This window comes from Octopus bimaculoides, chromosome 2 (assembly GCF_046866305.1).
Source record: "Octopus bimaculoides isolate indiv1 chromosome 2, ASM4686630v1, whole genome shotgun sequence".
In the NCBI taxonomy this organism is placed as follows: Eukaryota; Metazoa; Mollusca; class Cephalopoda; order Octopoda; family Octopodidae; genus Octopus; species Octopus bimaculoides.
In genome coordinates, this window is record NC_142929.1 from 185,184,855 (window position 1) to 185,200,190 (window position 15,336).

General features: G+C 39.1%; 1 protein-coding gene across 9 annotated transcripts in view; it reads right to left on the bottom strand.

Moving 5' to 3' along the window:
- The window catches only part of LOC106881487 (uncharacterized), a 378,451-nt gene that overhangs the window by 8,255 nt on the left and 354,860 nt on the right, over positions 1–15,336 (bottom strand). For all 9 annotated transcript variants that reach the window (XM_089348179.1, XM_089348176.1, XM_089348175.1 and 6 more), the window contains 5 exons: positions 5,951–6,022; positions 4,239–4,373; positions 3,510–3,570; positions 2,302–2,447; positions 652–867 (listed from right to left, as the gene is read on the bottom strand). In XM_089348179.1, the coding sequence (XP_089204305.1) occupies positions 652–867; positions 2,302–2,447; positions 3,510–3,570; positions 4,239–4,373; positions 5,951–6,022 (630 nt within the window). The remainder of the gene's footprint in view (positions 1–651; positions 868–2,301; positions 2,448–3,509; positions 3,571–4,238; positions 4,374–5,950; positions 6,023–15,336) is intronic.

Consider the following 15,336-nt stretch of genomic DNA (forward strand, 5'->3'; position numbering starts at 1 on the left):
CTCTCACACCTACCCTACAGTGACATCCTAAAAATTCAACAATCATATTATTGAACTCTCAAAGCTACAAGATTATGCATGATCAATTTAAGACAATGGGAATAAATATGCATTACATTGGACAAAGTAATCTGAATGCCAAAGAGTTAAACATTAGAAACCAAAGTACTACATAACTTTTAAATCAATAAATACAAGTGTTTAGCTCTAAATAATTATGTAACAAAAGTAGGCAACACTGAGTACCTGTAAATACTGCATATAAAAAAATGGTATCAAATTTTGGCACAAGGCTTGCAATTTTAGGGGCAGGGCTAAGTTGATTACATCAACCACAGTGCTCAACTGTACTTATTTTGTTGACCTTGAGAGGACGAAAGGCAAAGTCAACTTTGGCAGAATATAAGGCTGGAAGGAATGCTGCAAAGCATTTTGTCTGACTAATTAGATTGGAGCCTGGTGTTGCCATCCGGTTTCACCAGTCCTCAGTCGAATCGTCCAACCCATGCTAGCATGGAAAGCGGACGTTAAACGATGATGATGATGATGATGAATGATTCTTCCAGCTTGCTGCTTGTACTACAGATATAAAATAAAGAGATGCTACGTACTTCTATATGTTACGTATTTAATGTAGGGAGTATTACTTACCTCTAAACCAATGCGCTGCATCAGTTCCTCAACATTACGTGGTTTCGACCGCTGTGAGTTCCTTCTTCGATGAATTCTCTCCTTGCGTTGGCCACGCGGAGTGTCATCACTAATCATTTCAACATGTGAAAACCGGAAGTTACCAACTTTTTGTCTCAACATACCTTTCCAGATTCCTGGCTGAATCATACTCATCACTTGGATAATGTCACCTTTCTGTGAATGGCGGTGGCAGGAGAGAAAGGGAAAAGAGTCAATGGCAATTCTGTTGACAAGATGAAGATACTGTTATGATGTGTTTGTGTGTGTGTGTGTGTGTGTGTTGGTGGGTAGGAGGCAGACAGACAGGTTGAGAAACAGACAGACATGATGTGTGTGTGTGTGTGTGTGTGTGTGTGTGTGTGTAAACACAAGGGAGTACTTAAAAGTTCCTGGCTTTGGGTAAAAGAAAATATAGGAGGATCAGTCAATTATGATTTTATTCAACATTAAAAATCCAACTTTGTTTAAGTTTTATCTTTCGCATTACAAATTTTTCACATTTTCATGTTCTTGCAGTTGGTTAATCTAGAACAATAAAGTTTTTATATTTGTATTCAACATTTCCAGACCTTTACATGTTAATCTTCAGAAAACGTACTTGATCTGACATCTGTGTTGCTTCTTATAAAAGTGGTCAAATTGTTGTAGACTTCATCACCAAAGTCTTCACTTTCTTTCTCACTTTGAGCAGTCACATGTTAATTCTTTAGTGTGTTTGATGTTTGCCTGTTTATTTTGTCATTGCATTGTGATGTGAGTACGGCTTCCATGTTGTATGTATGTTTGTATATGTGTATTTGCATGTATATATATATATATATATGAGACCTTTGGAAATGTGCTGTGCGTGAGAAGACCCGGCAAGCCAAGTAAGATCGTTGCCAGTGCCCCTGGACTGGTTCTTGTGCAGGTGGCACATGAGATGCACCATTTTGAGCGTGGCCGTTGCCAGTACCGCCTGACTGGCTCCTGTAGGATTTTCGAGCGAGACCGTTGCCAGTGCCCCTGGACTGGCTTGTGCGGGTGGCACATAAAAGACACCATTTCGAGCGTGGCCGTTTTCGTGCGGGTGACACGTAAAAGCACCCACTACACTCTCTGAGTGGTTGGCGTTAGGAAGGGCATCCAGCTGTAGAAACTCTGCCAAATCAGACTGGAGCCTGGTGTTGCCATCCGGTTTCACCAGTCCTCAGTCAAATCGTCCAACCCATGCTAGCATGGAAAGCGGACGTTAAACGATGATGATGATGATGATGATGATATATATATATATATATATATATATATATATATATATACATATATATCATCATCATCACTTAACATCTGTCCAACCCATGCTGGCATGGGTTGGACAGTTTGAGAGGTAGAAGAGTACACCAGGTTGTTGTGTCTGCTTTGGTATCATTTCTTTATGACTATACATGTGTGGGTATGTGTGTAAAATTATGCATAAAAGTGTGCATGTGTATTTGGAGAGAGTGAGAGCATTTTTACACACACACAGATGTATTGCAATGACAGATTTTCTGATATTCCTACAATGCATCTATTGGAAAAGCACAAGCCTGTAGCCACAGATAGAAATAAAAATATTATGTTACTCACCCTTAATACTAAAGCATCTTTCTCCTGTGGCTCAGGGTCATAGTCAGTATGTACCCTAGCCTGCCCTAAAAATGGGCCAGAGTAGAGAGGCATGCCATCTACAGTAGAGGCTATGGAATTCTGGGAAATTGTCACTTGGTATTTGCCTGGACGATAGAAATAATGGAATATCAGATTGTGGAGCAGATGACGTATAGATTGATGTGCACACATACACAGACACCCCTCCACACACACACAAACACATATGTATGTTATTTCTACAATAGACACAAAGCCTGAAATTTGGGGGAAGTGGACAAGTCAATTACATCAACCCCAGTATTCAACCGGTACTTATTTTATCCACCCTGAAAAGATAAAAGGCAAAGTCAACCTCGGCAGAATTTGAACTCAGAACATAAAGATGGCAGAAATGCAACCAAGCATTTTGTCAGGCATGATAATGGCTATGCCAGTTTACCACCTTCAAATGCATGCATGCATGCATACAAGCATGCATCCATCCTTCCTTCCTTCCATACACACACACATGTACCATCAGTAATTACTCAGGGTAAGCAGTTGGTGGCCTTTATGTAGTAAAACACAAAAAAAATAAGTGAAACACAGGTGTGCGACTGAGTTGTAGGCAGATTTATTTCTGCCTTTATAGCATATAAAGAAAACGTTGTAGGAGTGTACGCAGCACATGTACTACAGCAGTACTATGTGTAGCTTAAATACTGAGATTGAAAAGCAGGGGCGAATTATGCTTACCTAATCTTCAAAAAAATAAAATATTTTGTATTTTATGCAGAATCATCAGAGTAACCTTCATAATTTTATTGAATTAGGTGCATATTTTGCCATAAAAGGAAAATGTTGCTATCGATCTATTTTATTCAAGGTAGACACTGCCTACCTTACCTACCTATTTGGCACATCCGTGATACATACATACATACATACATACATACATACATACATACATACATACATACATATACACACACATATACATGCAAAGACACATGAACCCACATCTATAAACACACACATAAATACACATACTCGCAAACACACAGGTCCACATACACATACTCACAGGATCACACAGTGATGAGACACTCTGAAAGGGACAAAACCCTTCCAATCCGTACCGGCATAGGCAAGCAGACATAAAAATGATGATAAATGGCTCTCTAGGAGAGACAAAACCAACTTACACCTATTAAATATTTCTGGGCTTCCTGTTACAGCATGGACATCGGATACATCTTGGTTCATCTGAAATAGAAAGTAGAATGCTTATACTGCTGTAATTGTGTTGCTGTTGTGTGATGGTGGTGTAGTATGAAAGAAAAATCATTTATATAGTGTGTGTTTGTATGGGTAGATATAGAAACAATTACATTTTTAGAAGAGTCATTTTAGCTGTTTAAGAATTTGCTATTATATTCAATTAATATGTTGTTCTCGAATTTTGGCACAAGGCCAGCAATTTCAGGGGTGGGGCAGTAAGTCAATTACATTGACCCCAGTACCTAACTGGTACTTATTTTATTGACCCTGAAAGGATGAAAAGCAAAGTCGATCTAGGGAGAATTTGAACTCACGACATGAAGACAGGCAAAATGTCGCCCAGTGTGCTAATGATTCTGCCAGTTCACTACCTTATATTCAATCAATATATGACTTAATAGTTCAATCTGTTATGGAATATATATTAAAAATAAAAACTTTTCAGACATTCTGTGACCTGGTCAGTGACAATTTTACTGAATTACATCCATAAGCAAGTCACAAAAGTGTGACAAAACTTGTATGCTTTTTGTACCATTCACCATATAAATCAATGTACATGTGTGTATGTATATGAGAAAGAGAGAGAGAGAGAGAGTGTGTGTGTGTTCGTGTGTATGTGGTTGTGTGTGCTTTTAGCAGGGTTCACTGACCTGCCGTGACCTGTAATTTGGCTCCTTAGAACGTAGCAGTTTCTTTTTCAGGTCATTCCTCAAATCTTTGTTTCTGTCATTAACACTCAATGACCGTTGTGTGATCATTCCTCGCGGACAACTCTGACTTAGTCTCTGCAATGACATAACAACAACACAAATATACAGTTTTGTAGCAATACATAAATTAACTCACCCGACACCATACCTGCATACACATTAAAGCACCCACTACACTCTCGGAGTGGTTGGCGTTAGGAAAGGCATCCAGCTGTAGAAACTCTGCCAAATCAGATTGGAGCCTGGTGAAGCCATCTGGTTTACCAGTCCTCAGTCAAATCGTCCAACCCATGCTAGCATGGAAAGCGGACGTTAAACGATGATGATGATGATGTATAAAATGATGTAACAGCAACATAACCAGAGAATATTAAAACAATGTGTGGATTAACACTCCATACATAGACATATATAGCTACCTACACATACATATACAATTACTGAAGGCAAGTGGCCTAGTGGTTAGACTGTTGCATTCATGATCTAAAGATCATGGGTTCAATTCCCTGACTGGGCAGTGCATTGTGTTCTTGAGCAAAACTCTTCATTTCACGGTGCTCCAGACCCCTTCCAATCAGAGGAGGATGTTGGCCTGCTCATTTGCCTAGCTAGTGGGGTGTCATCATTTGTAGGCTAAAACAATGCAAAAGCGCATTATGATCAGTGATGTGTAACAATATCTGATAGCCTGCTTGACCATGTGGTCACATGATGTATACAATTATGTATACATTACATGTACAACTATGTAACAAACACAACACAACTTTGGAATATTAAAACTGCCCTTCAGATTCTAGCTCCCTTCCTATCTCTCTGCTATAGTGTCTACTACTCCATTGAACTATTATTGGTCAATGTAACATTACTCATTTCTCCAACATTTTGTTGAGTCCTCCTTCTACCTCTACTACAACGTCCACTGATAACTGAAATACCAGTCTATATATATCACTACACCCAATGCTACACTAACTTGTGGTGCCCTCCTTTTATATCTACTACAAAGTTTATTGCATCGTTGAACTATCAAGTTATGTACCACCCCTTATATATATATATCTACCTAATGCCTCTTTTCTCTCTCTTAATTGTTACATTATCTCCCTCATCAAAGTCTATATTAGACATTATCCTAATCCTTTTAACCCAAACTGCCTCACCCTCTGTTCATATTTTAGCTTCACACATCACTGTTGTTGGCACTCCGTCGCTTACGACGTCGAGGGTTCCAGTTGATCCAATCAACTGAACAGCCTGCTCGTGAAATGAACGTGCAAGTGGCTGAGCACTCCACAGACACATGTACCCTTAACGTAGTTCTCGGGGATATTCAGCATGACACAGTGTGACAAGGCTGGCCCTTTGAATTACAGGCACAACAGAAACAGGAAGTAAGAGTGAGAGAAAGTTGTGGCGGAAGAGTACAGCAGGGTTCACCACCATGCCCTGCCGGAGCCTCGTGAAACTTGAAGTGTTTTCGCTCAATAAACACTCACAACACCCGGTCTGGGAATCGAAACCGCGATCCTATGACCGCGAGTCCGCTGCCCTAACCACTGGGCCATTGCATCTCCACTGCTTGACACATCAACCAGCAAGTAATTAGCATATTAAGTAATTAAAAAGAAAAAAAAACAACAACCACATACCATATTTGTTTCATCATGATCGTCGTAGTCAGATGACATACCATCATCACCTGTACTGTAACTATTGCTTCTCTGAAAAATAGAACAGACAGAAGGAATTGATAACTCAGAATCAGGGAGAACCGTTTCTGTGGTATTATGATGGAATGGTAAAGTCAGAGACAGAGAGAATAGCTGTAGAATAGTAGTGGTGATGTAGAATGGTTGCATCAAAGAGAAGGTGAAGATGATATGGTAAAGTAGTTAAATGAATAAGACTGTTAAGATTGTGTATAGTCATTAGTTGGAGTGTTACTCTCTGCTTGCAGAGTTTTCATAATGAATTGTGTTCATTAAAATGGTTGATTAATACAGTTAGATTATTAACAAGGCCAACAATTCAGGATTGTGATATAAATGACTGAAGAGACTGTAGTATATTACTGGTATATATTAGAAGCCTTATATTACTGCAGTATATTACATGCTTTATCAAATCTGTAAAGACGTGAGAAACAGTAAACCTTCGCAGGATATAAACACATATGGGGATGAGAGTGATAGATCAATCATGGTTATCAATCACAGACAAGTAGTAGTAGTAGTAGTAGTAGTAGTAGTAGTAGTAGTAGTAGTAGTAGTACAACAACACAGGAATTACAGGATTATTTCACATGGCTGGGAGATGAGACAAGAATACAGCATGGCTTGATAGAAGACATATACATTTATTATTCAAAATTTTAAATTGGTTTGATCCACAGGTAGAGGTTTGTGGCAATGGCTTTCACAGGCTTTCACAGGCTTCCTGAGAGTGGTGACATCAGTGCAATTAACATGATGATGATCATCATCATTATTTAATGTCACCTTTCCATGCTGGCATGGGTTGGACGGTTTGACAGGAGCTGGCAAGTCAGAAGACTGTACCATGCTCTGCTGTCTGCTTCGGTGTGGTTTCTATCGCTGGATGTCCTTCCTAATGTCAACCACTTTACAGAGTGTACAAGGTGCTTTTTTGTATGTCACCAGCACTAGCAAGTTCACCAAGTAACTAGCATGACAAGACCTCTCATCTGAGAGGAGGGAAAATATTGAAGGAGAGGGCCTTGCGCCAAGTGATGAAAAATTAAGGTATGAATAGAGAAACAAAGGTGTTTTGCAGTAGAGGGGATACAAGGATACCTGAAGCAGCGTTCTTTGAAGAGGAATGGACATAGTAGTTACCATGCAGCTAGGGGATGGGATGGACACTATATGGGTGACGACAGGAGAAGGGAGTAAAGATGAGTGGTTCAGAGTACCTGGGTATAGGTGACACAAGACCAGCAATCTCCAATGAGTAGGAGCTATTGTAATGGAAAAGTATAAAAATCAAATCAGAGAGAAAAGAGATAATGTCTGTGGGTCAAAGACCGGAGTGTGCTTGTGAGTGACTTCCTGCCAACCAGCTGAGCAATCTCTCTATAGAGGAAGCCTAAGATGGTTGTATGTGATGCAATAGTTCCTCAGATGTGAAAGCTATACTCCACTTGAGTTTTGTACAATGTTAGCAGTTGCTGGAGACTGAAGTACTGGCTCTGAAGAGAAAGATCAGTTTTAGTGATACAATCTCTAATATATTGAATATATTGAATATATGCATTTGCAGGAGAGATCCTCAGAAATGGTGAAGCTTAGCTTTTGTAGTAACCTTAAGGGTTTTAGCTGCATGCTGTTTGTGTTTTGTAGAATGAGGTATAATAATATTATGCATTTTTGCTGGTGAAGTAGACAAGATTGGCTTATCTCCATGAGAGGATATTTTTGAGATCTACATTGATGGAGTTCATGTAAATTTAAAACGAGATGTCTGAGTAGCATGTGGATGATGCTTGGATGCAGAATGTCAGAGAGAAATGAAGTGTGGTATCATCAGAGTTGAAGTGAGTGCTGATGAAGATGACAGTAAGATGAATATGACCTGCATGGGATACAAAACCAAACTTTGGGCACACCAGAGTGTGAGTCACACAGAAATCCAGCAGTATACTCCACATACACAACAAGCTACTAGTCAGAACCAAGCAACCAGTTAATACTCACATCTTCACCAATCAACATCCTATGTGTTAAACATTCAAACACTTAATACCACATGTTAACCGAGCAACCTTTGCTACATGTTAATCAGCTAACCCGTATTAAACCTACCCTAAATACTTGCTTTTCAACCCAAACCTATATTAAAACTCTTAAAATAGTTAGTATTTTTTGTTTCTATCTGTTAGTGTTTTGCATCCATTTTCTCTGTTTTCCAGGTAGATTTGGTTTCCATTTGAACATATATTTCCACAGCTAGAAAATATATTTCCACAGCTAGAAAATATATTTCCACAGCTGGAAAGCTGCTCCTTCCCACCAATAGCTACACAACAATTAAGTGAAGAATGGGATCTTCTTTTTTTTTGTCACACAAACTAGTGAACAAAACAATGATAGTGGTAAGCTTTCAACTTATGATCAAGAGGTCAGTAAAACAGGATCTTAAACCTCACAGCTATTTTACCTACAGAAGAATGAATACTTGACTAACCACATTAGTCATTTCCTAAATGATTCAGAACTTTGGTGGGATTAGATCTCTGTCACACTGCACTGAATGTTAAAGTATTTTTATGGCTTAGTCAGAAGGGGCAGAACTCACAGCACACCTTTTTAGGCCTTCTAATATTGCAGATTTGGCAAGAATGCTTGAAACAGAGTACACCCACAAAGACACCCAAGAGCTCAGTGGTGGAGCTAAACAGAGACATATTAAGCCTTCCCCTCAAGAACAGGAAAGGTCCTGGTAACAGACTTCTGCTCGATTCCACCCAACTAATTTCACTCACAAGGCCAAGTCAAAGACATTATCCCAGAGTGCCATACTGTGGGCTCAGCCTGGAAGAGCAAGCATTTGTTTATCTGGTGAGTTCTATCTTGAACACAGCCATGCAAGTGTTCAATATAGAACTGACAAGCTTAGTTTTCAGTCAACCCCACAATAGACAGACCAGTATGTAAGGTGTTACAAAGTCAACAATTGGTGTTGCAGTTTACAGTAGACTGATAATAAAAAGATATCATACTATCTCTCTCTCTTTCTCTCTTTTACTTGTTTCAGTCATTCGACTGCGGCCATGCTGGAGCACCGCCTTTAGTCGAACAAATCAACCCCAGGACTTATTCTTTGTAAGCCTAGTACTTATTCTATCGGTCTCTTGTGCCAAACTGCTAAGTTACGGGGATGTAAACACACCAGCATCGGTTGTCAAGCGATGTTGGGGGAGACAAACACAGACACACAAACACACATGCCAAACTTCTTTCAGTTTCCGTCTACCAAATCCACTCACAAGGCTTTGGTCGGCCCGAGGCTATAGTAGAAGACATTTGCCCAAGGTGCAACACAGTGGAACTGAACCCAGAACCATGTGGTTGGTAAGCAAGCTATTTACCACACAGCCACTCCTGCACCTGCATATTATTTTAAAATATCACGTGGGCAGATGTGTGAGTGTAAAGGAGGGGTGGTGCAGACTGTTTCTTTAACCCACCACCACTCCACTTGTTGACAGGTTCTGGGATTCCACAGAGAACATATAAATAACCAGCTCAGATCAGATAGAACTACTGCGGATGTGTTTCTAATCGGAATGACTGTACTTGTGAAAATCATTCAATAGGAATAGTCGGTCTGTTGGCTGGTCAGTCGGTTGGTCAATGAGGGTAGTTGATCTGTTGGCTGGATGGTCAGTAGGGGTAGCTAGTTTGTTGACCTGTAGGTCTATTGGTGAACAGTTTTGTGTTTTGATTGAAATGGTAAACACTGGAACAATAAGTGTATGCATTCACTCTTTCCAATGATGAACAATGAGAGAAATAGAGCTGGAGTGCATGTGTGTGTGTGTGTGTGTGTGTGTGTGTGAGTGCATCTGCATATATATATCTGTGACTATATTTATGTTCATAAATGCTTGCATATGTGCGTTGTTTGTATGTATGTGTATCGTGAATCTGTGTGTTTGCATATGTTTGTGTGTATGTGTATGTATATATGTATGTATGTATGTATGTATGTATATGTCTTTTTCTTCAATGTGCATGAATCTACTTGTGTGTGTGTGTGTGTGTGTTTGTACATGTGTATTTGTGTGTGTGTGTGTGTGTGTGTGTGTTTGTACATGTGTATCTGTGTGTGTGTGCGTGTGTGTGTTTGTACATGTATATCTGTGTGTGTGTGTGTGTGTGTGTGTGTGTGATTTGTACATCTGATAGAAAGAGGGGTAGGAGGACATTGCGTTCAATAGATGAAAAGGAAGTTGCTAGAGAACCAATACTTGCACAGTTACCCATCCACCCTGGCTTATGGTGAAGTAGGAGGAGGTTTTTGTATGTGTGTGTTTGTTGAGGGATTGGTGGTGGTGGCGGTGGGGGGATTAGGTGGAGTGGGAGAGAGGAGAGTTGATGAGGAGAATAAACCAAGTGACCAGCAAGCAGTTAATTAATTATGAGTTAATGACAAAGCAAGAGAAACAGTGGCTGCGTTGTTTACAGGGGAGAAGGGTGCAACGGGGGGAGGAAGCATTGATCACTGAAATGCACACACACATACACACACACACGTGTGTGCGTATATACATATAGTGATATACGTAAGGTGGTGGGTGTTTAAAGATGGGAGAAAGTAATAGGAAAGGATGCATCAATCACTTGTGTATACATAAATGGGAGCACGTATATACACAAATGAACAAATGTGTAAAACATAACTAGGTAAATTAATGAATACATACATGTACTGAGAACAACATACATACATGCGCATATACACACACACGCATATACACACGCGTACACATATATAAACACACACACACACACACACACACACATATATGAGCAGCAGTAAGAAACTCCAAGAAGTGAGTCACATGGACTCAGCTTTGAATACATGTTATTCCACTACCTATTATTATGAACTTATAATCATCACGTGTCTGTATGTGTGTGTGTGTGTGTGTATGTGTGTGCATGTGTGTGTGTGTGACAGAGAGAGAGAGAGAGAGAGAGAGAGAGAGAGAGAGAGAGAGGAGAGAGAGAGAGAGAGAGAGAGTATGTGTGTGTGTGTGTGTGTGTGTGTGTGTGTGTGTGTGTGTGTGTGTGCATCATTATCATCATTTTAACATTCACTTTCCCATATTTGCCAGAACATATTTTCAGAAAAAAATATCGGAAACAAACGATACCTCATGTATGGTGGTGATACTCATTAACAACTATCACATGGTATCAAGACAAGAAGACACAAACACAAATGCACACACGCGTGTGTATACAGATATGACAGGCTTCATTCAGTTTCTGTCTACCGAATCTACTTAGAAAGCTTTGGTCAATACAAGAATGCAGTAGAAGACCCTTGCCCAAAGTGACATGCTGTGAGAGTGAACCAGAAATCTCATGGCTGGAAAGCAAACTTAACTACAAAGTCATGGCTGCTATGTATTTATATATATATGGTGTTAGGAAGGGCATCCAGCTGTAGAAACTCTGCCAAATTTAGATTGGAGCCTGGTGTTGCCATCCGGTTTCACCAGTCCTCAGTCAAATCGTCCAACCCATGCTAGCATGGAAAGCGGACGTTAAACGATGATGATGATGATGATGATGATGTCTGTTTATACATACATATATATATATAGGAGTGGCTGTGGTAAGTAGCTTGCTTACCAACCACATGGTTCCAGGTTCAGTCCCACTGCGTGGCACTTTGGGCAAGTGTCTTCTACTGTAGCCTCGAGCTGTATAAATTTCTAACTTTGACACAATATTATAAAGCTGTCACACATGAAATTCACATATCAAGAGATCAACAGGAGAAGCATGCTGTTCCATCAACCTTACTGACCACTGGTGTCCTGGTAATCAAAGTGGAGGGGGATACTTATTGAGAACTAATTCACTATAAAATATTTAAAAAATTGTTTTTTCATTTGCTGGGACTGAAAGAAAGCTGATGACCCTTGCAAGATCTCCAAAACTGGTATGGTTGATGTTTAGGAAGCCTGACATTATCAAGGCAGATAAGACCAACTCCTCGCATACAATACTTGATAAGATGAGCTTCCATACTGAGACAGTCACCTTTCCAATACTTCGGCATCAGGTGTGAAAGATTGCCAGTTAATATTCAATATGCACCATAAACACTTCTGTGGAATCCTGTGAAAAATTTCATATGTCATCAATATATATGCATAAACTGGACGTCAATACGATGTTCAGTTTGTAATGGAAGTCATTTCTACAATGATTATGGCTATTGATTAGGGCATCGAGCTGGCACAATCATTAACACGCTGGAAGAAATGCATAGCAATATTTCGTCGTTGGTATGTTCTGAGTTCAAATTCTACTGAGGTCGACTTTGCCTTTCATCCTTTCGCGGTCAATAAATTAAGTACCAGTTATGTACTGGAATCAATGTAATCGACTACCCCACCCCACCATCACCACCCCAAATTTCAGGCCTTGTGTCTATAATAGAAAGGATTATGGCTATTGATATTCAATGAGCTACAAAGTAAAATAAGTTGTTTTTTTTTGTTTGTTGTCTTATTTCAGATGATGAGTTTATAATGTGCAGGTTTCTATCACAACTGTTACATATCTCTTAGTTAAATGCAATGAAGAATCATGACATTTGCTATTATAGAGAGACATATGTCTCTTTCGGTCCTCAAAAGGTATTTGTGACATTGGCAGATTTATCTTACTTCAGATGACATGAACATTTATTACCTCTGCCTTACTGAAGGCAGAGGTACTGTTTTCAGTCATATTTGTTTGTCCATGGACAAGATATCTCAAGAACCACAGAATGGACTCAGATGACACTTTCAGGGATATTTGGCCTCATGACTGGCACAAACTGATTACATTTTGGGATCAATCCGGTACCGGACAAGGATTCTGGATTATTTTTCCTGTTTTTTTTTTTACTTAATTTTTGTGAGCGATTGGGTTCATTTTTAGTATTCTCATTTGAGAGAGCAGTTGAGTTTATTTCAGATACTCTCATTTTAAAAATCATCTCTGGCTAATCGTTGAGAGGATGGTGGTGTTGCCTTGGCGGAGGCTTGTGCTTTCTGAGTGCTCTTATTATTACCTTGCTTTCATTCATGTAGCATTCAGTAGCTATCATGACCAACTTTAGATAGACAAACTTCGTTGTGAATGGGACATTTGAAGGGATTATCAATATCTATAGGTTTTCATTTCCTTGCATCTTATTTCAGTTCTATGTGTTTAATGTGATTCTCTTCAAAATACTAGGATGCATTAAATTTTTTTTTCTCCATTTTGTTCCATTTTCCAGTTTTCTACATGAATGTTACAATTTTTATGATCAAATGTAATGCAATTATTGTATCTTAACTTCAGTTTGTGAGGGCCTCTTTTCACAGAATGTAATTCTGCATGGAGAATTATGGGATTTTTCCATCTTCCATATAAACTATACAGCCTGCTTACCTCAATCTGCTACAAGAGAGCTTTCATACTTACAACATTCACTACTTCAAAACTTCAACAACACTCATGTTGATATATGCAAAATTAGTTGAACACTCTTCTGCTGAAGATGCTACAATTAATTTAACATATTTTGAACATAATATTCTTTTCTCTCTCTCTCTCTCTCTCTCTCTCTCTCTCTCTCTCTCTGTGCATGTGCATGTGCATGCACACAGGTATGGTTGTGTAATTGGGAAATTCAGTTCCCAACCACCTGGCTTGGGATTCAATTCCACTGAGTAGCACCTTGGGCAAGTGGTTTTTCTTCTACTATAGTACCAGGCTGACCAATGCTTTGTGAGTGGATTTGGTTAATGAAAACTGAAAAAGAAGCCCATGGTGGGTGTGGGTGGGTGTGGGTGTATGTGTGTGTGTATGTGTGTTTTTATATCTGCTGCTTGCTTGCTTCCTAGAAAGTCAAATTTGTATGTGATTTTTTTTGCATTGACATTTCCCCTGTCATTAAATCATCAACTTGCCTTGTACCTTCAAAGTCATGTGAAATAAGAAATCACTGACTTAAAAATCAGATAAGGGTTAACATGAGGAAGGCAAACAAATGCCCCGACATATTTGTCTAACTCATACTAACATGGTAAAAAAAAAAATTAAAACAAAAAAATATGTATTTATAAATTCGTTCATTCTTTTATTCGTTTCAGTCATTAGGCTCTGGCTGTGTCTTGGTAAAAGCCACTTGCCCAGGGGGTCTACTAAATAATAAAATGTTTCCATGCCTTCCATTTCCGTGCCATTACCTCCACCTGTAGCTCCATCTATACACACCTTACATTTAAATGTAGCTATCATATCAGTTAATAACCATTTCACACCACTACATTTTTTTTTATGTGCTCTCCCTGTGTATAGTGTACACTTTATGAAGATTATTCCAATATTCTTCCTGCACACTACACAAAGCTATTTCTATATTATTTCCACCCCACCACACATTCTACCATTTACCATCACTTTCATCTTTCCAACATTTACCTGCATTCTTTTTACTTCCATATATGCCTTTCTCCTATTCATTTCCTTCATCTGTCCAAACTTGCTGCTATTGACATCAGATCATCTGTGTACAGTAACTCCTATAACAAATCCTTTTCAAGCCCATACTTCCATAAAAGCTATGAATAGTAGTGGGCTTAATAGGGAGTTTTATGCCCTCCAACCTTCACTTCAAACTCATCAATGTTTGCATTCTTTGTCGTTACAGCTCAATCTGCTCTCTCTCCTACATGAACATCTATTCCTATATTCATAACTTTCTCAATTGCCCATGCCACCCTATTAAAGGCTTTCTCCAGATCAACAAACCCAAGAAACAGCTACTTCACCATTTCTCTACACTTCTTCTGCAGCTGCCTTACAATATAAAGTGCATCAGTTATTCCTCTTCCTGGCATAAATCTAAACTGCATATAATCTTCACTTTCTTTCCAAGTCACTTTTGTAACACTCTTTCCAATACCTCAATCTTATATTCCACTAACTTAATTGCTCTATATGAGCCACTGTCCAAGAGATCATCTCTCTCTTCATACAGAGGAATGAGTGTACTCAGTTCCCAGTCCACTGGAATGCAGCCTTTTTCCGCCACAGTCCAATAGATCTCTGTCACTCTTTACAGACATACACTCACAAATATTCATACATACACACAGACTAATATGGGTGTATATAGAATAGGATACAATATAGCAAATGCTGGACTTTTTTAAAAATAAAGGCTAAATTATTTTATGGAGTTTTGGTGACATGATATTCCAGTATAGATGCTAAGAGAGTTCAGTGGAGAGATA